General features: G+C 40.1%; 1 protein-coding gene and 1 long non-coding RNA gene across 2 annotated transcripts in view; one reads left to right on the top strand and one right to left on the bottom strand.

Annotated features, from left to right (window-relative positions):
• Positions 1 to 97: 97 nt before the first annotated feature.
• On the bottom strand, positions 98 to 27,424 carry LOC128360816 (alpha-2-macroglobulin-like). Its single transcript, XM_053321331.1, has 36 exons — positions 27,299 to 27,424; positions 25,308 to 25,488; positions 24,958 to 25,114; positions 24,391 to 24,443; positions 23,672 to 23,692; positions 19,112 to 19,277; positions 18,956 to 19,040; positions 18,672 to 18,822; positions 18,207 to 18,324; positions 17,995 to 18,104; positions 17,752 to 17,919; positions 14,861 to 15,085; positions 13,779 to 13,842; positions 13,498 to 13,643; positions 12,346 to 12,495; positions 10,358 to 10,504; positions 10,131 to 10,224; positions 9,852 to 9,987; positions 8,499 to 8,724; positions 7,886 to 8,012; positions 7,352 to 7,473; positions 7,174 to 7,225; positions 6,639 to 6,722; positions 4,472 to 4,648; positions 3,756 to 3,831; positions 3,416 to 3,572; positions 3,237 to 3,311; positions 2,455 to 2,617; positions 2,165 to 2,352; positions 1,632 to 1,844; positions 1,367 to 1,485; positions 1,133 to 1,223; positions 978 to 1,046; positions 795 to 900; positions 546 to 587; positions 98 to 211 (listed from the first exon to the last, which is right to left on the bottom strand). Exons 1-36 carry the CDS (start codon positions 27,382 to 27,384, stop codon positions 207 to 209), a joined length of 4,350 nt encoding a protein of 1,449 aa, XP_053177306.1. The 5' UTR covers positions 27,385 to 27,424; the 3' UTR covers positions 98 to 206.
• Positions 25,495 to 27,747, top strand: part of LOC128360818 (uncharacterized) — a 33,738-nt gene continuing 31,485 nt past the window's right edge. Inside the window, exons 1-2 of the long non-coding RNA XR_008321520.1 lie at positions 25,495 to 26,181; positions 26,592 to 26,886. This is a non-coding gene — a long non-coding RNA (uncharacterized LOC128360818). The remainder of the gene's footprint in view (positions 26,182 to 26,591; positions 26,887 to 27,747) is intronic.

The raw sequence follows: 27,747 nt of genomic DNA, 5'->3' as shown, positions 1-27,747 counted from the left end.
CACCCACTACAAGACCCCACCCAAAGACTCCAGGAATGCTAGATAGATCTTTGTGTTTTCATCACATTAAAATAAAACCTTTATGAGTGTTATTGTATACACAAGATATGGAAATTAAATGTAGTTTATCTTTATTAAACTGTATTGATACATTAGTGTCATCAGTAAGAGTCTGGGGCTTGAGATGTGTGACTTCACTTCACTCGTTAAGCTGCAAATCAGAGAAGAATTGTGATTACTTCACTCAAGTGCGCACAATCGGCATGTTTCAGTAACTTTCTTTGGCTTCATTTGGTTACTAAATTGACACATTCACTTTAATACTATAGTTAATTAATCATTATGTGTTGTTTACATCTTATTGACTGATTCAAAAATGTCCTACATCTTTCTGAGAAATAACTAAATGTAATTAAAAAGTATTAAAAATTGAGATAGTTATAAGAAAATGTACCATAAACAAGGGTGCCAGGGTTCTTGAGCAATATTTGAGTTTTACTTTGTGGTGCTGCTTATATAAGCTTGACTATGTTAGAGATTGTTACCTGCAGCACAAGGGTAGATGTATTCTACCTCATCCTGGTCACCTGAGAGGAGAAAGTATTATTAGATAACAGAGTTCAAACAGATAAAACAATGAAAGCTCCAAAAATTCCCAAACACAAAATAACTTCATGCTCAGGACATTGAGGGGTTGGGTTAAATCCCAGTGTATGTCAGACAAAACATTGAACATTGAATTTGTAGTTGTGATAATTGTACAGTTAGATAGAAAAACCGAGTATGTGATTTACTTGGTTGGTAGTAGTCATAGATCTTAACCAAGGCAGGCTTCAGGTTCTGCACTTCGAGCTCCTGTGTGAGCTCTATGCTGTGTTTGATGGGTGTGTTCTTTATTAACTGTTAGAAGAAAAACACAATCAGTGATAAATCTGGAGAGCATTGTCTTGTATTTAACCACTGTGAGTTCCTTTCACCTTTGTTAAGTACATGAGAACATGATCTTCCTTTACTTCAACACGATCCACCAGCACAGCGCGTTTGAGCTGTGAAGGCATGATATTCAGCTGTGTTACCATGACTTCAGCAAATGACACAAATATTGCAGGTTAAAATTACTATAGGAAGCTACCTGCTTCAAAGACTCTGGATGTGGGACAAATCCAGAAAGCATTTTGATATCCAGGATCACCATGTTTGTCATGCTCTCTTTTCCACTAAATCTGTATGGGAACCATGAAATATGTGATGTTACAAATAGTACAGCTGCGCTTTTCCATGTCTTGAATAACCTCCAACAACATGTCAGGATTTTCTGTGTTCTATAATGGCCATAGGTTAGATCTAATTGCTGCACATTACTTACAGGGACTGAAGGTTCAGAGTTAGTTTAGGTCTCAGAGATTGGCAGTCAGCCTCTGGTGTGACTTTGACACTGAGAGTGGTCACACCAGCAGGGGTTGGGATGTTATAATGAAGAGAAATCTGGCAAGTAGTGCAATAGGAAGTTTTTAATGTTCATTCATTTTAATTCAGGAGCCTAAGATTGACATAAGACATAAGAGTTGTAGTGTATTGGCATAGAGTATTTATGTGTACAGAAGAAGAAAGTTAAGAGACACAAGAACCACCTGCATTGCAGCACATGCAGTTCCCTTCACCTCCAGACTGTACTTTCCTGTCACATCCTGCAGTGTCTTCTCCTGGTAGAGCAGTTTGTTTCTATTGTTAACATCAAATGTCATCTGGCCACTGGGAGACTGGACTGTCACTGTGCTTGAACCCTCTAGACTGAACACCAGAGTGGAGTAGAGAGCCAGAGCCTGAAGAGCTACCACTGTGTCCTACAACACACACACACACACACACACACACACACACACACACACATTACTGTTTGTACTCACCAAACCTGAGGTCAGGGATTTTGCCCTTTCAAAGGTGTGTGATTACTGCTTTAGATCTTCACTTATGAAAGGTAGCAGCAAAGCAGGCCTGTTGTTTCCAACTTGAGATTGGTTTAGCATCAGCTTTTTTAACAGCAAGATGACTGGAGCATGCTTACACATCATGGAAAATCCCCACAATTAAGACACACACTGTTGAAAATAAATTGACAGCCTGGAGTGCAGCTCTGCTTTAACCTCAGCTGCTCTGGATGTACCTGTGTAGAGGAGAAGCCTCCATAATGGTTCTGCTGGCCTGTCAGCCATCTAACGATGCGGCTGGTGTAGCCCAGGTCTTCAACAGTAGGGGAGGCGCTGAGTTTGGCCAGCATCACATAGGAGCTGATCTCCACAGACAGAGAGGCTGACGTTTCTGTTGCTGTCTGAGACCAGTGGAGGAAACCCCCTAAAAGCATCCACCAAAAAAAAAACAGAAAGACATGGGCATGAGATGAGCTATCTCAACAGTAGTGACGCAGTAATGATTTGTTTTAGGATTATAACTCACCGTCATGTAATGCAACCTTGTCTAGGTGCTCCAGTAGTTGAGCACGGGTCTCCATGTCTCCAGCCATGGTGAAGACGTACGCAAGCATAGCTGCAGTGTAGGTGTTGTTGAGGTCACTGGTGGACTCTTTGAGGCAAGACAAGCTCTTGCTCACCACAGGATGCTGTAACAGATAAAAAATGTGATATACATATTTTGATCCACTCTCTCAATTTCAATAGATTCTAAAAAGCAACAGAATAGTTTTATTACTCATTATTTTAATATAATCTATTTGTGTAGAAATATAGGACCAGTTAAAGTTAGGACACACTGAATGGAAAAGTGTGTCCAAACTTTTGACTGTAATTCAACACAAATAGAGGAGATGACTGGTCGAAATCAGGCATTCAAAAATCATAGACAAGAAAAGAAAAACAGCACTTGCAGTCTAATAAGATGAGGTTAAGGAAGCAAAGTGTTGGAACACAGCACTGATATTTACAGTATAGATGTAAGACAAATATGCAAAAAACAAACAAACAAACTGTACTGTAAGTTATAAAACAATACATTCCAACAATAAAACAAGTCCCTGCTGCAGGAACAAGAACATCATCCCCCACTGACATTCTACCCAGGAACACACCAACTGTGTTTGCTTGACGATGAAGCTGCGGCACCACTGCCAAAACTTGAAACCGTGTCTCTGCTGTTGTATTCTTCTTTTGCTACATGTATGCATTTTGTTTATCTCTGTTTATCTTGAAAAAAGAGAGTTACTTGTCATCCACAGTACTTACAGCAGCTGAAATATTCATCTCCAAGAATGCAGCAGTGATGTAAGCACTGAGAGTAACTTCATCAGATACACCACCCTGTAGAGACGAAGCATCATAGAGACATCAAACACAAGATTGTATCTCTAACATAGTGATGAGAAATACACTGCCCTCATTTTCATACAGACTCTATGACTTACCTTCATTCTGTTGTTAAAGAGTGTTCCTGACTTTTGGAAACAGCCATTGGGACGTTGTTTTCTCTCCAGCCAAGTCTTTGACTGCTCAATCTTTGCTGGGTCGATGTAGATGAAAGACTGTGCTTTGGCGAATGATCTCAGTACAAAAGCAGTCAACCTGTAGATAAGTTAAACAGGGTCAGACATTTACAAAAAAGAGATGTGCCTAATCTTTGTTAATGTGTCACCTGTCACTCTGATACACTGATTATACCAGTTAATTAGCACTGCAGTCCAGCGTTGAAATCTGTTTTTCAGGTGTCTACAGACAGACATCACTGTGATTCAGTCATTTTCTTACCAAGTGTTCGGTGTTCCACCTCCAAATGTGCTGTAAGCGCCATCATGATGCTTGTAGTTCAACTGCCTCTGGTAGCCTGTATTATAATCACAGCACGCAAATCATGATTATGATTATTATCTCAAAAGTTTGGTGAAATAGACCGTTTTACTAGTTTTGAGAGGCCTCCATTACTTTGAGGTTGAGATGCATGAATTGCATCAGCTCAGAAAGCCTCAGTCCTGAAGCACTCATGCAGCCTGTTTCAAGGCTTCTCACACCTCACTTACTCTGCTGTTTCCTTCCTTCAACATCCATATTCATAACCAGCTTAGCACACTATTGATCTGGTGCTGAGCACTTGAATGTATGTTACTCCAGGCATTCTGTGGTTTCCTGCAAGGCCCCAAATTAACAGCTGGTAATTTTGATTACACACATTTCAGATTTTAGGTTCTTGTCCATATTTTCTTAATACTTTTACTCATTTATTGCATTTAAGAGGGAAATATTGTAATAACTCCACTCTACTCAATACATTTTAGTGATAGCTGTAGTTAATAGTGAAACATTTTAACACATATGAGCTAACCTCAGTGAAAATATGATATAACCTCAGTACATAGGGTAGTTACAGGCATAGTAAACATACTCCTGTAATATACCTGTAATGTGAATGATCTGAATCCCTCTCACATAATTCACATGGAATAATAGGGTGTTCAATACCAACTCACCACTCGTCAGGAAATTGGTAGCTTTTTCCTTGATGGCTGGGGTCATCTGATTTGTGTTTCTCAGGTACTGGAGGATGTAGATGTTGGGGGCCAGGAGAGCCATGTTCTGCTCCCCACATCCATACGGCATCTTCAGCAGTCCATCTAGGTTCTTCAAGGCCCGACCCAGGATGTCACCTGCACAGAAACACTGACCTCTTAAGAAATTAAACTAGCCTCATCTTTAACTTCTGCATTGATTTGGGAGACACATGTACCCACTGTTATATGCCCACTGATGTTGAACAATTGGCTGCCTGGAATTTAATGAATCAACCTACAGTATATGGTTTGGAAATAGCCAGCAGTAATGTAAACATACACACATTGTAGTAAGTGGTTGCTGCACAAGCATCTGTTTGACTCCTAAGCTTTCATAGTTACTTTATACTGTTTACTGTATACACTTTGCATATTGTATGAAAGTGCCATGGTTAAAAAGTGTCATGATTAAGTTTATTATCAAAAACGGGAAAATGCTTTCAATGTCAGTGTTTCAGCATGTAGTGACAGTTATCCTGCCAGCATTGTTTTATTATGTGATAGTTAATATATATCACAAGCAGTGGTGTGCAGTCAGGTGAGGCAGGGTAAGCAGTTCCTCACCTAGGCTAATGAGGAAAAAGAAATAAAAATTATACATATATTTTTTAATATTTTAATATTTTTTTAAATTTTGTTTTGATTGCTGATTTATTGTTGTAAAAATAAAAAATAAAAACATGAAATGTGTTGTTTCAACAATATAAGGAATGCCACTACTCAGGAGAGCTTGTTTTCAAAGTTGGCGTATGTTAATACATGAGGCTGAGGCAGACTCAACCTCTGCCTGTCTGCCGCAAGTGAAATGAACGCAACAGTTTAGGTTCACGCATGCGTAGTCTTTTCTCATGCTGTCTTCAATAGGCATCATTGAGCTGGAGCCCGTGCTGGTTCGGAGCTGGTGCTAGAGCCAGTGCTCAGTTGGTGCTAAGGTGCTAACCCGAGTACCTCTTACGAACCTGTTGCTTTTCCACCAGCAAGGAGCCACGTGATTACGTCACTGTATAACGTACCCAGCCCGCTGACATAATCGGTTCTTGCTTTAGACCAGCAAAGAATTGGTGCTCGCTCTGGCACCCATTCTGAGGCTCAGGGCTGGAGCTTTGGCGGTGGAAAAGCAAAGAACCAGTGCTTAGTCAGGCTCTGGCTCCAAACCAGCACCAGCTCCAGCTTGGTGGAAAAGGGGTAATTTGAGGCACAACGCTGCTCTGCCTCTACAGTGGGTTGGTTTCCCGAACCCCCGCCCAAGGTCTCGCGATGCTGTTGTAACCTCTGTGCAGTGATTTCAGCTAGTGAAGATGGATATTTCTCATCTGAAAATATTTTCAACCTTGTCTTTTGAGGGGGAAAAACGTAACATTAACTGGGAACCCAACCCCTGAACTAAAGGGTTTAACCCAAAGGAAGGGACAAAACATTGCGAGGACTTTCCAAATGGAATGGTACAAAAATAAAGACTGGTTTTGTGGATGGAGTCAGGCTAGCAAGCTGTTATGCTTTCCATGTCTACTTTTTTTGGCGGATATTGCACCTGAACAACCTGCCAAGGGCTTTGCTGAAGCACGAAAAATCCACAAATCTACAAATAAAGTAAGTGTCCCCCCCACTCGGTGCACCGACACCAAAACTTTTGTTTTCCTATGTTGTGCACTTATATGAATAATATCATACAATAGCTATTTAAGGCTTTTCAGACTTATTTTTGCTTAGAGGTTTAATGGTATGTGATAAAGAGCGAGCAGTGTTTATAACGTTGGTCTTATAGAGTGTGCTGGAGCTGTAAGTCCTGTGTTGTTGACATACAGGTGATTTCTTGTTGTGCTCTTGTCTTTAGGTGCTCCTATGCTGTAAATCCTGTAGAAATGCAGGTGAATGTATGTCTCAGAAAATTCATTGGCAGTAATTGTGTGCGTGCTATAATCCGCTGAGCTACATTTTTGACAGCAGCATTTGACTGACTTTGTAGTGGTTTTAATATTGAATTCTACATAATATATATATTTGTATGTGATTTAAACTCTGGCTGATCCTGCCTAAGCAGCCATGGACCTCACTGCACATTACTGATCACAAGGAATCTGTTTACCTAGGACTGATAGTGAAGCCCGGGCAGACCCATCAATCATGTTCTCAGGGAGTTGTAGCTCTACTTCTTCTGTCAAAGCATCATCTGTTTATAGCAAAAAACACAACAACACAAGTATGAGTGACGGTGCAGAAAACAATCCCTCAAATGTGAGACAGACAAGCAGAAGCAACTGTCTTATTATATATGTCATTTAGATTTATTACTTCGTTAAATATCTACAATTTCCAAACCCAAAAATTCCTGGATTTGTTTTAAATATTCAATTTCAAATGTACATTTTGGGCTTGCTCTTGGTCCTGGTGTTTAAATGTTATTATATCCACAATATATTTAAAAAATAACAACAATTAAATATCATATATGAGATACATTTAGCAGAGAGAGTTTGACTAAAAATCAGTCTCTCCAAGAGGAGGAATTTGTGGAGAAGATATTGTGTTTTCCATGCCTGCCACATGCACACTCTGACAGGGCAGCAGTTCTGCATCCTCGATATAAAAACTTGGAAATTCCTATTCTAAACCATACTGACCTTTTGGGCAGAGCAGCCAGTTGTGAGTCTTTGTCATCTCAGTTCCTTCAGCCTGAGAAGGAAAGAGATGGAAGATCATGTAAGTAACACATGTGCTCTGTCAAAGTTGATTATTTATTTTATCATCAGAAGTAGAGTATACACAGTTTTTCTGTCATGTTGTATTAAAAGTGCCCACCTTTACTATGAGAGACCGTGTGACCACATCGATGCGACCTCTCTCTGGCACGGTTACAATCTCATTGTTACATGATGTGTCGGATGTCACAGCTTCAGCGCTCACTGTCACATTCATGACTCCTAATAATGACCATAAACCAATGTATAAAGATCAATGATCTACATATAACTAGGAGTGTTTTATTAGAGGTGGATCCCTCTCCACTGTGACACAGTTTGAAAGTATAAAATGTGAAGGGGATGAAAAGCAAATCCCTTTTCTTCTTCCTTATAATTTATTTTAGTCTAATTAATACATTTTAATAATAATGTTTGTTAATGTTTATTTGCATGAAAAGTTGTTTTTTTTCACAAAAGTCCTAAAAGACATCTTTCAATTTCAACAACTTATATCAGTTTTTGTCAAATTATTGTAATTGATTTATTACCACATGTGGGAAATCAGAAACATAAAACATGTAAATATATAATATTTCTAACAATCTGATTGTATTTAGAAAATCTCTACACAGGAAACAGGTGTGACACTTACCTAAGACTGAGGGTGCCAGGCTCCAGCTGAGGGTCTTACGTTCATTGGCGCACACACAGGAAGTGTACTGGTCATCAGAGAGAGGGGTGAGGGTGTAATCTAAAGAGGGTGTTGGTGTCACACTGACCTGTTCAAGACACGTAATCTCACTTTTAAACCAATCAAGTTACAAAAATATTACATCATATTGGTATTATTAACTAAATACCACAAAATAAATGAACTATAATGGAGGGGTTGCAGATTACATCTGTTTGGTGCACCTGCTTTTGACTGTATAGATGAGTCTCAGTCTTCTCACTAAACTTACCATGCAAAATAAAAATATACTCTGACAAACCTAGCAACAGAGATCCTGAAGAAGACAGACGACTGAATACTTACATTCATAAGGTGGACACAAACTGGACTGAAAGGGCATATTAATGCTGCTTTGTTTCTGCAGTATGTGTAATTAGACAGTTGTTTGCTAACATGTTACTGTATTAACATAACTTAATGAGCTGTATGTGAGACCTGTGTCTCTAATCTGTGCAAGCATGCAGTGCAAATGTATTTTGTTGTGTCTCAGATTTTGACGTGTTAGTATTGTGAGTGTGAAAGCATTCATTACCATGATGCAGCTGGACAGGTAGTTGAAGACAGTTGCCTTCAGTTCAAAGTGTTCCCCCCGGATGATGGAGTAGGGCAAGGTGAGCTCGAGGAAGAAGGGCTGGAAGACAGTGAGCTCTTTACGAGGAGCCAAGCCAAAACCATGAGGGGACAGACAGAAAGCTTCCGTCTCCCAGGTGGTGATGGTGTCTGGGACAGTTAAGGACACATCTTTTGTTCCAGACTCTCTGGAACAAGACACACACACACACACACACACACACACACACACACACACACACACACACACACACACACACACACACATTACGTGAGTTAGAGAAACATATTTTCACTATCTCAGATTGGTCAATGGGCCTCTGGCAAGAACAGTTATGCCTTCCTGTCCTAAACCTCTTTTTTCCATGAGGTTTGCTTGTACATGTGGTGCAAGTTGGATTTGGAAATAATTGCACATCACTTGTACAAGTGGTGCAATTATTTCAAATATTTCATATGTGTAAAATATATAAAATAGCAACAATATAAAAAATAAAAACAGAAAAATGAGAGCAAGTCAGTATGTGTGCATACCATGTGCATGTGTGCGAGTGTCCAAGTGTGTGCATGTGTCTGTAAGGGACATTGGCCATCATACATGAAAACTGTGAATGGCACAAATATTTTCAAGATTTGTTCCATTCACAGACTAAAACAGAAAAACTTTGCCTATTGCTCTAAAGGTGGAAATCCTACAGCAACCTGAATGCACTGCACACAGTCCTGTTAGAAAGTCTGAAATTACAGATTCCAGTTTTACACAGTGAAATAGTTTGGACTTCTATCAGAGCTGTCAATATATTTTTATGTTTAATGACTACAGTAAAATCACAATCTGCATTTCCTCTGGAGAGTTTCAAATGATGCCCAGAACTGTGTGCCACTGCTGACTCCTCACAATGTTTGCTGTAGTGGCGTTACTGCATCAATGGACTGGAGATAGGAAACAGTTATTACTGTATTTTAGTCCTTGATGGCGAACTTCTGAGTTGCTCAGATACAACTGAGCCTCTTTACTACCAGTCCATTGAAAGAGTCAGTTCAGCTCTATTTCTCTTTTATCTCTTATCTTTTATCTCTTCAGATTGTTTTAGTTGCTCTTTTTCTTGTCTCTGAGATGGTTGCCTTCAATTCATTACTGGGGCTTGTTAAGAGACTTCATGAGGCTGATTGGCTTCCCAAAACATGATGACTACAATGAACATATACATATTATACATATTAATCCAGCTGAAAATACTCAACAAAACAATGAAACAAAGTCTTTGTGAGCTGACAAATAACATCATGTAAAGTGTCTTGTGATCAAACTCACCCAATTTCCACCAGGTCCCAGATCCAAGTCTCAGGGAAGAAACTGCGGGCTGTCTCTATTGGTGGAGCAGCTCCATGTTCCCACCGCCCTCCTGTAGGAGCACTGCCCACAACCATGGAGGTAGTACTAAGTAGTACTGGGTGATGCTCATAAACTGAAGAAAGAGGACAATATTCAATCAGAATCAAAGGTCAACTTGAAACAGTGAACATTTCTGAAGTTATAGCTTGTAAGCATTCAGCATGCGTTAATTGATAAAGCTAAAGGAAGAAGTCTCACCACGAAGGCTGGTCTTGTGATAAGGTGTTCCCTTGAAGTTCACACATGATGGCATCCTGATAAACAGATTTGTTGCCATCTTCAGGCCCAATTTCTACACAAACCATCAACATTTAAAAATGTCACTTCAAAGCAGTGTCTATGTATTGTGCTGTTTTTACTGAGTATTTTTGCTTTTTCACAGCAGATGTCAGCAATTCATTTAGGAATTAGTACACAAGGGTTACCTCAAAAACGGAGTAAGGATCGTCTTTATCACCATATCCAGGGAGTGGCAAAATATATCTTCGTTGTCTCACATTTATACACCCTACATGATCTTCAATATCATTTGGAATACCAGATGCTTTTTTAACAGGCAACAAATTAAATATCTGAAAAGAAAGAAAGATATAAAAGTCAACTTGACAACTATAGGGCACTCTTTTATAACAAAATGTACATCAGTTTGGTATGCATCTCTGAGAACCTACAAAAACACTTCATTCGTATCACATGGGATGGAAGGCAATGATGGGAGAGATTCAGATACAGTATGTTATGACTTGCAAGTGTTCAGAACATTAGACAACTGTGAACAGCAATTAGCAGGACTAATAATAAAAGGTGGAATCCATGTATTGAATGACTACTTATCTTCATACAAATTACCACTGGTGATGGACTTATGTCAGGAGCTAACATAAAAAAAATGTTGCTGTTGCTTTCCAGATACTAATGTCTTATTTAGCACAAAAAACTTAACATTTTGTTGCACTGTGTTTGTGACTTACATAAGAAACCTAACAAGTTCACTTGAGAAGATTATGAGTATCTAGGCCAGTTCCACTCAGTGTCCTGCTTTGGAACATCTTATGAGAAAATAAGAAATGGAAAGTATTCCCTAAAAATACATTCTCCCTACCAGTCCCAGGATACAGACGTGCAACTTTATGATTACAAACCATAGACTCTATATAAAGATGGACATAGAAAAGGTGTGACATCACCCATTGGTTCACATTGGAGTCAGTTTGAAGCCTAAAACTGGAGGTGTTTCGTAGTCGAGTGGTTAAGCACATGCTTCATAATCACAGCATCCCTAGTTTGACTCAAGGGCAAGGGATCTTTGCTGCATGACATTCCTCTGTCTCTCTCTATTTCCTGCAGGCCTCTATGCCATGTACTTACAAATAAAGGAGAAAAAATTAGGAAAAAAAAGAACTGCAGCTTATGGTCAGTGCTGTCTTTTCTTTTCAAGTTGAACACCAAGAACTGCACACTTGGGTTAACGTTAGCTACATTAGCTCAATTGTGCCAACCTATTGTAATCACGTAACATTAAATTGAGTGAAATACTGAGAAGCCTATAAGTCAAAATGACTACCAGCACACCTCTTAATTAAGCCTTAATTTTGCGACTGACACCATAATGGTTGTAATGTTGAAAATGATTGACTTAGTAGGGGAGAATGGGGTTGGCAGTCACAGTTTTTACTTTCATTTGAATTTCTAATAAACTGTATACTGAATAGATTTCCTTTTAATTTGTAATTGAAGCCTAAAGTGTCAGGTAGGTATAGAGTGGTCTTACTGTCCTTTATCTGATTCTGACAACCATCCCCATTTTTTTAGACAGTCTTAAAAAAGTCGCCTGCACCAAGTGAACATTAACAGGAAAGATCATTCCTAAATTTCCCCCCTTATATTACAATATTGTGCATTATCACCTCTCTGACTGCTCTGAGCATCACATCTAGAGGAGTATGGCTCTTGTTTGTCTCCCTAATCTACCTAACTATCGCTCACTCTTCATATTTTTAATGGTAATGATTGTTTTACTATAAACTCATTGTGTAAAAGCCTAGAAGAGAAACACTGAAGAGTTGGATATTTACATTTTCACATGAAAAACACTAAACGTTCTCTCACCTCAATGTCAAGCACTTTACTCCAGAAGCAAAACCTAAATTCTGAAACTTTCAGTGCCAAAACTTTTTAACAGCGCCCTCTACGGACCGAGATCTGATGAATGTGACAACCAACCCGTGTGACAATCAATCCTGAGAAGTTACTGTTTTTTAAATAGGAGTCATTTGGAGTATCTAGTGGCCATTGCTTCAGCTTTAGTAGTTGCTGTTTGTTACAAATCCAAAATGTAAGACAAAACAAATGTAAGACAGAACACAATAAATAAATAAAGTCATCTAATGTATTGGCTGTGGTTGATCTTGACCTGGTTTACATTCAGAGTCTTCCCCGGCTCCTTGATGAGGACGCTCTGGTCCACAGCACTCACACCACATAGAGAGTCTGGCTGGGCCATTAACTGCAAGGTGGTTTCCTCTCCTGGGACAGCTGAGGATGGAGAAAACTCTACTGACACCTGAAACAAATATAAAAGAGATACAGATCTTAAAAAGGTGTAAACTTACTGTATATTCCTCCAGCAAATTGTCTGATACAAGAAGGTATGACAGTATGCACATAAAAGAAACGTTTAGGAAGATGAACTGATTGTTCACCCACAGATTTGTCTGTCTAGAGGGGTGATGGATCTCAGTGGTGAATGGAAATGCGTTGAAGTTATCTTAAAACATGATTAGATTTAATCCGTAGCAGATTTAGCTGACAACCCATGTAGCTCATGATTTTCATGATTGTGTTTCTTAAGATATAGTTCCATTTGCTTCTCATCTGACAAAAGAAAGCTATGAAATGAGGCATGCCAGGGGAAATTATTATTGTCACTCCCAACTCTGCAGTGCTGAGTTTGGTGTTTCCTTGTCGGGAGTGACAAGGTCCGAGCCTAGATGACAGATATTATCACAGTACATATTTCCATTATGATAGTCGTTCTGGCCTGACTTGAAAAGTCAACTTGACCAGCGAAAATATAACAAACAAGGGTTAGGGTTAGGGTTGATGGACAGAAACCAAGGATATTACAGTTCTGCTGTCTTAAATCTGCAGCCATGTGTTTATGTTCAAATTGCAAAAAATTGAAGGTCAGAAAAAAGGAACAGAAACAGACATTGTAACATAAGTTAACGTAGCTTACTTATTTAAAAAAGCCTATGGTAGTGAAGTAATTTCACCTTTTTTATGATCTTCACATTTGTTATATGTATTGCATTTTCTTGTTTCATTGATACTGTGTTGTTTTAAGTTACTGTCTCTTATTGTTGTTTTTGTGTGGCCACATGTGGTCTGGAATAAAGTCAAATGCCTGGCCTGAAATATTGTCCCAGTCTGACACTGTACTTACTTGTTGCACAGATTAATCAAACCCCTGTGAAACTAGAAGCCAAAATATTAAACTACACATACATATAATGTATATGTAAATCTGAAAAGCTCAGGTTCATCATCTTCTTTTCACACTGACCTTGTTACTGAAGCATTTCTTTGTGGAGAAGTCTTCACTGTGGGCGATCACAATCTCACTGGGGAGGACAGTATAAGCAACAATCTGGACCATTGGTGCCATATCTGGAGTCACTTTCAACTGAAAGGACAACTCGCCTGCAGTCACTGAAAAAGAAAATCAAATGTTATGATCAAATACATCAACCAAGGCAACACAAATCCTACTAAACACTATTTTGTAAGTGAGAATGTGTCTACAAATCTCAATATATGGGTAGATTATTCTTACTCTTCACCTACCGGGTTCCTTAAGCACTGCGACCTTATGAAATTGTTGTCCGATAATGGCTCCTCTGGATAATATCTGGTGGAAATGAAAAGAAACATGAACTGTAAACTTTCCAGAGGGAGCTGCATGTGAGGGTGAATTTAATCCTAACTGTACGTCTGTACTGAAACCTGAATAACCTGCATAATAAAATAATACTCTCTGCAGTACAGGGGGACTCACCTTGACTTGACCCCATCAGTCAATCCTCAAATCTTAGCTTCAAACATGATGTGTGTCTGCCCCTATAGTTTAATGTTCTGCTTAACTGTTTGGTAGAGCACATTTTGAGTCACGACATTTTCAAAAAAAAAAAAAGTCAACCCACACTGGAGACATGATTGCTGGAACTTTAAAAGGTATCATATTTTTTCAATATATATTTTCAGAGGTCTGATTATTATTTCATATTTTATTGATAAAAAATAAAATAAATCTAGTAAGGGTCATTTTAAAACAAACAAAACAAAAACATGCTGTACAAATATTCATTTTATGGTAAAGGTAGTGGAGCTAAAGTATTATCATTATATATATATGTGTGAGTGTGTGTGTGTGTGTGTGTGTGTGTGTGTGTGTATGGATACACATACACACGCACAAAAATACATACATACATACGTACATAATACTAACACTGGTAAAAACAACTATTTCCATGGTAATAAATATTAATAATAAAAAAGACAAATGTGGGCATACTAACATATTACTAACATTAGAACAGTACATAGTTGATCAAAAAATAATGCTGTTGCACCACCAGATCTGATTTATCACTTTTAAAGGCAGCATTTCATTTGACTTTTTCTCTGTTTTTTATATTTGTAAATGTATTTGATACTTTTACCATGAAGTGACATATCAAGGTAGAGGCCTATATTAAAAAAAACACAACTGTTGGGTCTATTTGAAAAACATTAACTGTTATTATTGCCCTAAGGAAATATTTCTAATTTTCTTTTTGAGAACAGTTAAAGGCTTAATGGTAGGTTGTAGCCTTGATGTTGTGATTCATCTCAAAGTGTAAATGCTCTTTAAACCCAGTACTCACCAACCACATCACATCCACAAAGCCCTCGGTCTCTCCTGCTATAGCATATTGGATATATATGGTTGCTTTTCCATCACAGGGAAGTGGTTTCAACTTCTTCTTCACCTCTAGAGAGCTGACTGTTTTAGAATGAGGAGAAGATGGCTTGACCATAGATAGTGTGTGATCTGCAGTCCCATGGTGTAGATTCTGGTATGTTCGCTCCGGCAATAATGTCACGCTAGCCTGGATTGTAGAAAAGAAGTGCTATTAAAAAGCCAACAACACAAATAATGAAATATATAACAGTTATGGCTAATTATCATTATTTAAGGATTAAAGGATTACTGTCAGTGGTAGAAAGATCACAAAGAGACTTTTGATGATGTTCTGTGAATTCCCTCCACTGAACAGGTCTGTCAAGCTTTAACATGTGGTAAGAACTCTAACCAGAACTCTGACTTTATTGATAGGCATAAGTGTGTCCCAGGCAAAGGGCAAGTAATGACGTTCCTAAATAGACAAAACTTTTAAATCGAAATGAAAACATTTAGCTTGTATTGTATCTGTAGATGTAATCTCAGTACATTCTTTAAAATAAGGTACAATGGTTCCAAAGTTTAAGCTGAACGTGTCGTGGATTGCTCATGGTTATGACAGTCTCTATTTTTCATTAAACTGTCAAAATATGTTGATCTGGTTTGTCTTTGGTGTCCAAGAAAATGTGTCACATACAAGAAACATTCAGTCATAAAATCAAACAAAAGCATCATATCTAATATTTTTCAAACATTCCTTTCCAGTGCATGACTGGCTGAAGTATCTTTGTGTTTTTCTTGGTGATGCTCTCCCACGCCAATTTTAGCTATTGCTTGTAGTGGGGTCTCTGCCTTTAGTCTGGTGTTCAGCAAGGGAAATGCAGCTCAGTCGGATTGAGATCAGGGGCTTGACTTGGCCAGTTGAAGATATTCTATCTCTAGACATAATCTTTTACCCTCATCTCTCAGCCATCAGAATTTGAATTTCAGACAACTGGCAGCTGCATGAAGTGCGACTTTGCTGTCCAGTACACAAGCAAATGCATTGTCTATCACAGTGTCCAAAACTTTGCCAAGCAGTCCATACAATGAATGAATTTGTTATAGCTCTGCACCAATAACATCAAATGTCTGCATGCATCTGATTCTTTTACATGTTACAGAGACCTAAGTGCTCAAAAGTTGAACTGTTTTTGCCCAGATGTCAGTTGTGGTGGAAAGGAAGTCTACCTCTCTGAGTGTGGCCTTCAAGTTAGATTCTATCACCACATATTCTCTCTTTAGGTAGCCAGCAAACGTCTTTCACTCTTTGTGGGTATTTTCTCTATAATGTGTCAAAATGAGTCAACTTTGGAAATAGGTAACATCTCCTCTACGACATACTTTTTGAAGAACTTCTTCAGATCTTGTTCTCTACCACCATGTCCTGCTCTGGAATCTGATTTGTGTTGTTAGTGCATGCATGCAACGCTGGCATAGACACCTCTCTGTGAGTATCTGTGTTTTGTTTCTGATACGTTTCATATTTCTGTGCTGCCATATCAGACCCTTTTATAAATTAGATGTTGTACTTATCACAGTTGACAGTATTTGCTGCTCACACAAAGACAACAAAATAATTTGCATGAATGTTTATGTCATTTACCGACACAAACTCAAAAAAATGACAGCTATGCCAGTTGTTGAATGTGTGCCGCCTCCCTTTCCCTCATCCTCCATCCCATTTAGCTTTTTGGCTCGTAGCTAACGTGACCTACCCTGACCTGTCACACGTACATGTCATCATAAGATAAACTACCTAGGACAACAAATAAATCAAATTCAGGTGACGCAGTAATGCAGTATTATTTTGATTGGTAACTGTATTGTTTTGGAAATTGTAATCCCTTATACTTGTACTTATACTCATTATTGGGGAAATTAATCATTTTAATGTAATGTTTTACTGCCCAACACTGCTGGAGATCATTCTTGACTTGTGAAGTCATAAAGGGCTTTTTTCTAGTTTATGAGTTATGTTATGAAATGGACCGTTTAGTCATCAGCTATGCAAAACCCATTTGTAGTCCTACTACCAGTAGCAATACTAAAAAAAGTAAAAGTAAAGTCTGTCTGTCCTGTGGCTCCCCAGTCTCTATCTTTCATTTTCACCGTTGTATCTATGAAGCTTCTATCAGATTGAATATTGCTCACTTTGGTTCAACTGGGTGCGTGTAGGAAGCCCTAATTTTGTATCCAGCCTGCTCATCACCACTATAAATGCGTGGTGTCTGTTTTTCAGGAGAATCATACAGTTTTGTATCCATCTTTGTTTATCACTATTCACGCATCATGTGCAATTAACTGCTTCTTCCTCTCACAGCATTTCGTGTCCTCTTCCTCTGTGTAAATGCGTTTTTTTTTAATTTTCCTTCTGGGTATCATATGTTATACAGATTGTAAAGGCCATCTGAGAAAAATCTGAGTTTGGCCTATTTTGTATAAATGAAACCAGGTTTAAGGTGTTGAGTCAGTCAAATAAAGACAATACTCTACTCACATTCCCATATTTCATGGCAAGAGTTGTCGGTCAACTAACTCAACTATTGAAGTTCCATATTAGCTTCAGCTGAACTTCAGAATCCACTTTTACACAGGACGAGGGCTGTTTTATTGTGTCAACCATCTCTTATATTGGATGTTACCAAACAAATGTCTCAACTTTGCCCATTAGAAAGGGGTTGATGCATTGATTCGGGTTGATTTGATGTTAAAATCACTCCAAATTAAGAGACATATTATGCATGACAGTTTATTAGTGTAGCTTTTGCATCTGCATATTTTACTGTCATCATGTCTGACTATGTTATTAAAATACCAGAATATTTGACTTACTCTTAGTTGAATGTTGTCGTTGTGATTAGTTGTGTTTATTGAGAAAGTGGCGATACCATTGCTGTCAGTAGTGAGGTTCTGTTGGCCTCGTGCTGACTTTCTTTCACCCAGAAACAAGTAGACCAGCTTGTCAGGAATAGGTGTATCATTGAAATAAACTGCTTTAACCTGATGGAGATAAAAAAGATGTAGTATTGGAAATGCACATGGCTTCAGTTACACTGTGTACAGAATCACACTTACTTTTCCCTCCACAATTGCCCCTTTGTTATAAATCTTGGGTGTGTCAATAAAAGACAACTTTCCAACGGTGTAAGATAGCACTATTGTTTTCCCTTGTGAGTGTGAAATACCTACAAGAAAAGCATCTATGTTACTACAGCGTGTGTGTCATAGTGTTAAAATATCTTAAAACAACAATGATTTAATTATTTTGAAAAATAACTCAAACTTACCTGTCCCCTCCTCTTCCATGCTGGTTTTGAGAAACAGTTTATCCTGCAGGAACCTTATGGCATTTTTAGTAAAAGTGAACATTGGGATCCTAAATGTTGCACAGCCATTCTTTTCTGTCTAGATAGAACAAAAATAAAAATATAATATTAAAACACATGAGCACAATTGTCGCTGTGAGTCTGCTCATAGGCATGACAAAGCTCTGAGCAAACCACTGACGCATCTGTAAACTTCAGAATGTCTTTGCAACTGTTTTCACTCAATGTGGACCTATTACTATTAAACTGTATGCAACCCAAACTAAAAGATACATATGTTGATTTCAGAATTAAGCCCAAAAGTTCAATTCAGATTGCCATCAAGGAACAGGTCATTGAAGAGGTTCAGTCCTCCACTATGTATATCAGTTGAAATAAAGGCCATCATGACAATCAATGTGTTTAATGTAGTTAAATCAACTGTACCTTCTTTATCTCCCTGTAGCACGGCATAGACATGTCAGGGTCTCTCTGTCCATGTCCACCAAACACAACAATCCTATACGAGCTGTGCCGACCTCTGGGTCGGCACAGCTCAAATTCAATGCTGCCTGGCACAGGCTGTCCATAAGTATATCTGATTAGATGGGAAGTTTTAACAAAATCACCACATTATCAAAAAAGGTTCACCAACTCAACAATACAGATTTAATTTCATATCATCATAGGTCATGAGGCAAATGCATCTGTGAGAAAGCCCCACCACTTACTTTGCACAGACGTCAACTTTGATTTCTTCATCTCCATAGCTTATCTCATCTGCCACTTGAACTTTTACCTCAAATTTTGGCAAAACTGAGAACAAAATATAGATATTATTCTTCATTCATTACAAACAGTGAAATGAAAAAAGGAATACAACTCACCATATTTCTCCACCTTGAAATGGTGATTGTTTTTTTGTCCATCAATCCACACAATTAATTTATAGGTTCCTTCAGTGGCCTCTGAGTTCAAGGAGTAAGACAGTTGCAATATTTTACCATTGGCTGTGGTGTTAAGCCATTGTCCAATCCGGTTGCCTCTAGCATCCTGTTAAACAAATAATTGGGAAGAACATGTATTTACCAAATGTTGGAGCTGGGCAATAGTGGTGGCTCACTCAAAATGACTAAATTCATGTGCAGTGAACATCCACCAACACCAGGTTCAGGTTTTTTCAAGTTTGTCTTGATACAAAACCAATGTGCCATGAAATGTGTAAAAATGGGTCTTAGTCGATTTAACAGTTCCTACTCTCCATAGTGACCGTAAAGCTGTGGTCAACAATATGCAACTACAGCATATGAAATGAGAAGAAGAGGGTCAAAATCCACAACCCCCATTCCCTGTAAACATACATTCCAAAGCTTCAGCAACATCAGTTAGCTGAATTGAGTGGATATTTTGTGAAGTGAATCTATCAAATGAAATGTCCTCTTTTTGGTGTCCACAGATTGAATTTCCTCATTGAACTGTGGAAGAGGACCTTAGAAGGGATTAATTTCTTTAAAATATATGTTTTTAGGCTTTTTTAACTTTATTTATATAGTAAATGGCAGAGAGTCTGAGAGGAAACAGGGATAGAGAGGGGAATGACCTGCAGCATAGTTCCTTGGCTAGATTCAAACCAGGGACTCTGCGATTACATGACTTGCTCTAACCACTCGGCCATCAGGGTGCTCCAGAAGTGATCATTTTCTTTGCAGATTAGATGTCGGGAATATTTTTGCAATCTGTAATTTTTGAACACTACACTTTTGATAACAACCTGGTCCAACTCTGAGTGTTTAAGGTCAGTCACTAGCTGTTCTTGTTATTCTCCAAGCCACCTCAACATCCTCCTGCCTCAGTGGTGGACATGGATTAGGATTTGCATCTGTTTTGTGTTCTAGAGATTTCCTTTGTGGTATCCTGAAGGGATAGGGTTGCTGGCAACAGCTGGCAAAATGAACATAATTGCACCAAGACTCAGTAGAAGAATGTCAGCAGCATTATATGGTAGCATAGTATGTGCTTCATGTAAGTGAAAAGTCAGTTCTGACAACTACTAGAATGTATCCCTCCACCACAGCTCAGCAACTTTGTGTAGAAACAAAAAGAGGGAATTGTGTACTTAACAGTCTGTAACTTTGGAACATATTGACTTGATTTAGCTAACTGAGTTTGCTGAAGCATGATATTACCATCAGCTGACCTTTGGAATGCATATATTTGCACAGAACAAAGATTGTGGATTTCGGCCCTCGTTTCTAGTTTAGTGGCATTCAGAGGGAATAAAGTGCTGCTTGAAAGTTTGTGAACCCTTTTAGAACTTGATCCATTTCTGCATAAATATGACCTAAAATGAGATCAGATTACCATCCAAGTCCTAAAACTGGATAAAGAGACATCAGTTAAACAAATGAGTCCAAAATGTTACGCTTGTTTATTTATTGAGGGAAATTATTAATTAATCTGTATGTGTCCCAATGACCCCAGGAGCTCAGTTGTCAGGGGCTTTATGTCACCCATGGCAGACAGGTCTGGGGGGAGGGACCAGACAAAACGTAGCTCAGAAGACCCTTATGATGAGCACAATATATGGTTCTCTGGTTCCCTTGCCCGGACGTGGGTCACTGCCCCCCCCCCCCCCCCCCTGGAGCCAGGACTGGGGGTGGGGCTTGATGGCGAGCGCCTGGTGGCCGGACCTTCACCCATGGGGCCCGGCCGGGAACAGCCTGAAGAGGAAACATGGGATCCCCTTCCAGTGGACCCACTACCCGTAGGACGGACCAAAGGGGTCAGGTGCAATGCGCGCTGGGCGGCGGCTGAAGGCGGGGACCTTGGTGGTCCGACCCTTGGCTGCAGAAGCTAACTCTAGGGATATGGAACGTCTCCTCTCTGGTGAGATAGGAGCCTGAGCTGGTGCGCAAGGTTGAGAAGTTCTGGCTAGATATAGTCGGCCTCACCTCAACGCATAACAAGGGCTCTGGAATCTCGAGAGGGGTTGGAGTTTACCCCAGTGGATGAAAGGGTAGCCTCACTCTGCCTTCGGGTGAGGGGACGGATCCTGACTGTTGTTTGTGGATGCTGTCCAAACAGCAGTTCAGAGTACCCACCCTTTCTGGACTCTTGGAGGGGGTGCTGGAAAGTGCTCCCTCTGGGGATTCCCTCATTCTGCTGGGGGACTTCAACGCTCACGTCGGCAGCAACAGTGAGACCTGGAAGGGTGTGATTGGGAGGAATGGCCCCCCTGATCTGAACCTGAGCTGTGTTTTGTCATTAGACTTCTGTGCTCGTCACAGATTGTCCATAACGAACACCATGTTCAAGCATAAGGGTGTCCATATGTGTACTTGGCACCAGGACACCTTAAGCCGAGTGGGCCATGTTCCGTGACTCCATTGTCAAGGCGGCTGACCAGTGTCGTGGCAGTAAGGTGTCGGTGCCTGTTGTGGCAGCAATACCCGAACCCACTGATGGACATCAGCGGTGAGGGATACCATCAAGCTGAAGAAGGAGTCCTATAGGGCCTTTTTGGCCTGTGAGACTTCGGAGGCAGCAGGCAGGGGCCGACAGCTGCAGCGGTCGCTGAGGCAAAAACCCGGACATGGGAGGAATTCGGTGAGGCCATTGAGAACAACTTCCGGACGGCTTTGAAGAGGTTCTGGACCACCATCCGGCGTCTCAAGAGGGGGAAGCAGTGTGCCGTCAACACTGTATACAGTAGGGACAGCGCGCTGCTGACCTCGACTCGGGATTTTGTGGATCGGTGGGAGGAATACTTCAAAGACCTCCTCAAACCCACCGACACTTCTTCCGGTAAGGAAGCAGGGCCTGGGGACCCGGGTGTTGGCTCTCCTACCTCTGGGGCTGAGGTCACCGAGGTGATCAAAAAGCTCCTCAGTGGCAGGGCCCCGGGGATGGATGAGATCTGCCATGGCTGACATGACTCTGCAATATCGTGTGGACAGAGTTTCTGGACCACCATCCGGCGTCTCAGGAGGGGGAAGCAGTGCGCCGTCAACACTGTGGGGCTGTCATGGCTGACACAACTCTGCAACATCGGGGGCAGTGCCTCTGGATTGGCAGACTGGGGTGGTAGTCCCTCTTTTCAAGAAGGGGGACCGGAGGGTGTGTTCCAACTATCGGACGATCACACTCCCCAGCCTCCCTGGTAAGGTCTATTCTGGGGGCACTGGAGAGGAGGGTTCGTCGGATAGTTGAACTTTGGATTCAGGAGGAGTCGTCCGGGTCGTGGAACAGTGGACCAGCTCCTCTGCAGGGTCCTTGAGGGTGCATGGGAGTTTGCCTAACAAATCCACATGTGTTTTGTGGACCTGGAGGCATTCGACCGTGTCCCTCGGGGAGTCCCGTGGGTGTTCTCCGGGAGTACAGGGTATCGGACCCCCTGATATGGGCCGTCCATTCCCTGTACTGCCCTTTGTCACCTGTCCTTTTCATAATCATTATAGACAGGATTTCTAGGCGCAGCCAGGGTGTTGAGGGGTTCCGGTTTGGTGGTCTCAGGATTGGGTCACTGCTTTTTGCAGATGATATGGTCCTGTTGGCTTCATCAGACCGTGACCTCCAACTCTCATTGGATCTGTTTGCCACCGAGTGTGAAACGGCTGGGATGAGAATCAGCACCTCCAAATCCGAGTCCATAGTCCTCAGTGTGTTGTTCACGAGTGAAGGAATGATGAGGCGGGAGATCGACAGGCGGATCGGTGCGGCGTCTGCAGTAATGCGGGCAGAGAACACAGAACTCGGAGTAGACTCGCTGCTCCTCCGCATTGAGAAGAACCAGATGAGGTGGCTCAGGCATCTAGTTAGGATGCCTCCTGGACGCCTCCCTGGTGAGGTGTTCAGGGCACGTCCCACCGGTAGGTGACCCTGAGGAAGACCCACGACACACTGGAGAGACTATGTCTCTTGGCTGGCCTGGGAACGCCTCGGGATCCCCCGGGAAGAGCTGGACGAAGTGGCTGGGGAGAGGGGAGTATGGGCTTCCCTGCTTAGGCTGCTGCCCCACGCGACCCGACCCTGGATAAGCGGCAGAGCATGCATGGATGGATGGATGGATGGATGGATGGATGGATGGATGGATGGATGGATGGATGGATGGATGGATGGATGGATGGATAGTTTTAGGACTTGTGTAAAAATCAAATCGCGTTTTAGGTCATATTTATGCAGAAATAGAGAAACTGTTATGGGTTCACAAACTTTCAAGCCGTACTGTAGCTTTAAGGTCAGTATGGAGAGTAGTACTCACTGTACAATGGAGGTTTATAGCGGTACATAATGGCACATCAGTAAAGAAAAAAATACTGGAATAAAAATCACCACTGGCTAACTGAACTACTCCTGTACATATACAATTTCACAACAATAAAAACATGAATAAGCATGAATAAAAAAACATTAGGTTGTGGGTATTTTCTTGTTTACCACCGTCTTACCTCAAGTTCAATAGTGTCGTACTGTAAAAAGAGAGCAGAAAATTAGTTAAAGTGTGGGTTGTTTTGGTTGTTTTAACAGCAACCTAAATAATGTAATAAGCTTCCTCAAATAAAATGAAACATTAGTATGTGTTTCATTGAAATCAGACACAACAAAAAGGTTACTCATTCTAGTAGAAGGATGTGCCACAATCCAGTTGTTGTAAATATTTTACTGTTCTGTTAAATGATGAGCAGCCGTTTCGGTGTTTTGTTCTAAGTACAGTTGCAGCCAGCGAGACACCCAATGTAGATTGCAGCCTTCTATTTCTTGCTTTTATTCATCATTGAAAAATAAAATTGACTTCCGTATATCTCATACTGTGAAGTCTTTTCATGTTAACGCAGTTTCATTTTGTTTCATTATTCTCTCACAATGTTTCCCTGCTGATAAATGTTGCAACATTTGAAATTTGAGTGTCATATTTGAAGACTTTTGACTCATCACATTCAGATTTACCTAAGGGGGGCTCTGGTTGTACTATTAACCCAGAGGATCAACAGCAGCCCTAACACTGAGTTATTTATACATAGTGATTAAACATATACCCCAGGCTAAAGAGCACTATCATGTGATTAATGGTTTGGGGTACAAATTAAAACCTGCACCATTATCATTCAGAAGTACTTAAATTGTTTTTTAAACATCATCGTGAACAGATGACAGTTTAAACACTCACCAGCTGACTGACAGGTTTAAACTTGGTGTCCAATGAAATGACTCTGAAATGTACTGAGAGAAATGGAAAAATATTACATGGATGTTTTACAACTCATGGACAATAGTGTCAAACATTGTAACAGGCTGCTGAAATGTGTTTCTTTTATCCAGCCAGACATTGTCTAATTATCAAAGTTTCAAATGAAATGAGTTGAGGCAAAAGTCACTAATAGCTTTTCATTATCTGTGCTAGTCTGTCTTGCATCTATTAACTTGGAACACTATTTGTCAAAATCAATGTGATGTACTAAGATGTACTAAGAGGTCTTCAGTTTACTGTTGCACTGCACCTGTCTTATCTGTTTAACAGTTCAGTTCTTACTGTTTCTTATATTATTCCAGTTTCAAAGAGGGTTTGAAACTAAAACCAGCATGCACTACGCTAAAGGCTGAGAGAATATATACAAACACACTATGGATGTGGTACTGCAGTCAGGAAAGACAACACATGCTAACAAGAATGCAGAAGCTTTACTTGATAAAGAATTGTACTATGATGCATATTACATCATCTGTTCAAAGTTACCTGTTTGTCCAGGGAGGTAGATTGGTTTATCTGTTTGGACGAATGTCATTGGTTTGTAGACTTTGATCATGACTTTCTTCAATTCTTTTGAGTGAAATGTGTCGCCTTGTACCTCCACCTCCAATTCCTGCACCACATTGTTCTGCACTAAAGGAGCCTGTGAAAAAGGATCATTACATTGTTTTTTGCTTAATCTGCTAAAAATATAAAAATCTGGAGATAAACATTTTTTATGTAACTCAAGTCTAAATATCAATGGTAAAAATATTAGACGAACATTTAGGATACAAACATTCTTTTGTCAAATAAAGAAAATGAAATATGAATCAAAGCCCGTCTTAGGACGTGACCTGAAACTGTGTGCAGGTATGAAAGTCTGTGCTGGATGTCTCCTTGAAGAGGGTTGTGTTCGTCTCTTTGGACATCAGAGTGACGGTCATGACAAGACTCTCGCTGGGCCGCAAGAGACTCACACAGAATTTGGTCTCAGCTCCAGCTTCAAGAACTGCAGGAAAGGTTACCATGTACTGTCTACAGCCACAGAAACATACACACATACAGTAGATATTAGGGGTGTGCAGACGAGCCGATATGCATCTAGATCTACAGTCTATGATCTAGATACATGGGGTGCGATACAATTCAGGGGTGATACATTTTAATATGGAACGATTAGGTACAATTCGATTGGGTATGATGCTATCTGATACAGTTCCTTGTTTAAAGTAGACATTCATTTTACATCAGAAATCAACATAAGTCAATCCTATAAATGACTGCAATTTAAATAGATACATCTCATAAAAGAGCAGGGAACAAGTATTTTTTTTACTTTTTTCATGTACGGGTTCAGAACCAGGTCATTGTGTTTATTACTGTAATACATTGCACTTTGAGAAGTTTGCAAAGCCCCTCTGTCAATGAAAACAAACTTAATATTTAGTCTTCATTATTGGCACAAATTAGAAAAACTAGTAAAGGAGATGAAAGAAATAAAACATTTGGAGAGAGTAGTATTCAAAATTTATAATAACATAAATTCAAAAGAGCTTGTCTCATTTCATAAGTGCTTGAGCCAACACAAGAGACTTAAGACAACAGTAACAGTAAAGGCCCATTCACATCAAGAACTATAATTATAACTATAACTATAAGTATATAGTTTTAAAAATGGTTGTAACTCCAGTGGATGGTGGAGTCCACACCACAACTATTAACCCTCCTGTTGTGTTCGAGTCAAGGAAAGAAGGCAGGGAGGGGGGAAGGAAGGAAGAAAGGAACGACAGAAGGAAGAAAGGGGGATGGAGGACAGAAGGAAGGAAGGGAGGAAAGGAAATAAGGAAGGATGGAGGAAAGAAGGAAGGAAGGAAGGTCGGAGGGAGGGAGGAAAGAAGGAAGGAAGGAAGGACAGAGGAAAAAAGGAAGGAAGGAAAGAAGGTAGGGTGGAGGAAGGACAAAAGAAGGAAGAAAGGGAGATGGAGGAAGGGAAGAAAGAGAAGAAGGAAAGAAAGAGAGAAGGAGAGAGGAAGCACAGATGGAAGGAAGGAAGGAGGGAAGGAAGGAAGGAAAGAAGGAACAGTCAAAACAGATGGGTCAATTTGACCCGGGAGCACGACAGGAAGGTTAAGCCAAAGACAGTAGTGAACAATTGTTGGATCACTTTCAGAGTGATTTGATGAATGATAGAAACACTGACAGCCAATCAACATTTTTCCACTAAACCATACAGCAATCAAATCTGCCTCCAACCTGACATTTACAGTACAACTTCAAAACCTGCAAATATCATCTTCATTTTGGAAACTGAGTGATGACTTATTGACTTATTTATATTAATTTATTTTATTGTGGCTTTGCTCCTCTCTCACCACAGACTAAAGCGCTGTAAATTGGAGCAGAATGACACCCACAGGTGATTTCTTTAGATAGGTTTGTCTAAAATTAGCAAATCTTCAGATCTGTGTTCATACTGTGTGTTACTGCAACAGCAGTGCACTTTTACACATCAGGCTTCAACATTTGCTGCTGTCAGTCAGCTCAGTTTGGTCTATAAATATAGAAACATCACAACAACTAGTGTCTGCAATAATTCTTAATGTTACTGTGACGAGTATCGTGGTAGTTTTATGAGAGAAAGAGAGAGAGAGAGAGCTGATGAAGCTTTTAGCAGCACAGCAGCTACATAATTCATAATTTCATAACGGTTATTTGTTACACAACCTACTAGATACCTTACTGAAACTCATGCTGGGAAAAAAGCAGCAAATGGCAATAATCTGGTCTGCATAAAAAACATATTACATAATGTTAAATGTTTTTCAGGCTGTGAAGGTAAACTTACGGTTCCGCCACCACTTGACCCACAAACATCCAGCTCAGAAAGACAAACAGTGTCCATGTCCACATCTGAATCCCAGGAAGACCCATGTCTGACTGTGCTGAGCCCAAAAGTCAACATTTTTGAAACATGCTCTGCTATAGAACCCCACCTCCTGTCACACCCCCCAAACCCCCCTACACACACACAGATTTCCACATATGTGCAAACACACACCCACACACTGACAGTAAGTGACTGAGATACATTTTGTTTGTGGTTGGTTATTACTGTAAAACATCAAACAATATGAGAAATATACAATATAACAGGAAAATAAGTTAGTTAGTTAATAAGTTAGTTAGTGCACCCACCACAGTGTCAATACACCTTTGATGCATATTGTTCTCCCTCATGCTTGCCATAAAAAAGTTCCATATAAGACACAGTATGTGGTTTCAGCACAGGAGTGA

This window comes from Scomber japonicus, chromosome 6, assembly GCF_027409825.1.
Source record: "Scomber japonicus isolate fScoJap1 chromosome 6, fScoJap1.pri, whole genome shotgun sequence".
NCBI lineage: Eukaryota > Metazoa > Chordata > Actinopteri > Scombriformes > Scombridae > Scomber > Scomber japonicus.
This window is presented reverse-complemented; position numbering and strand designations above follow the sequence as displayed.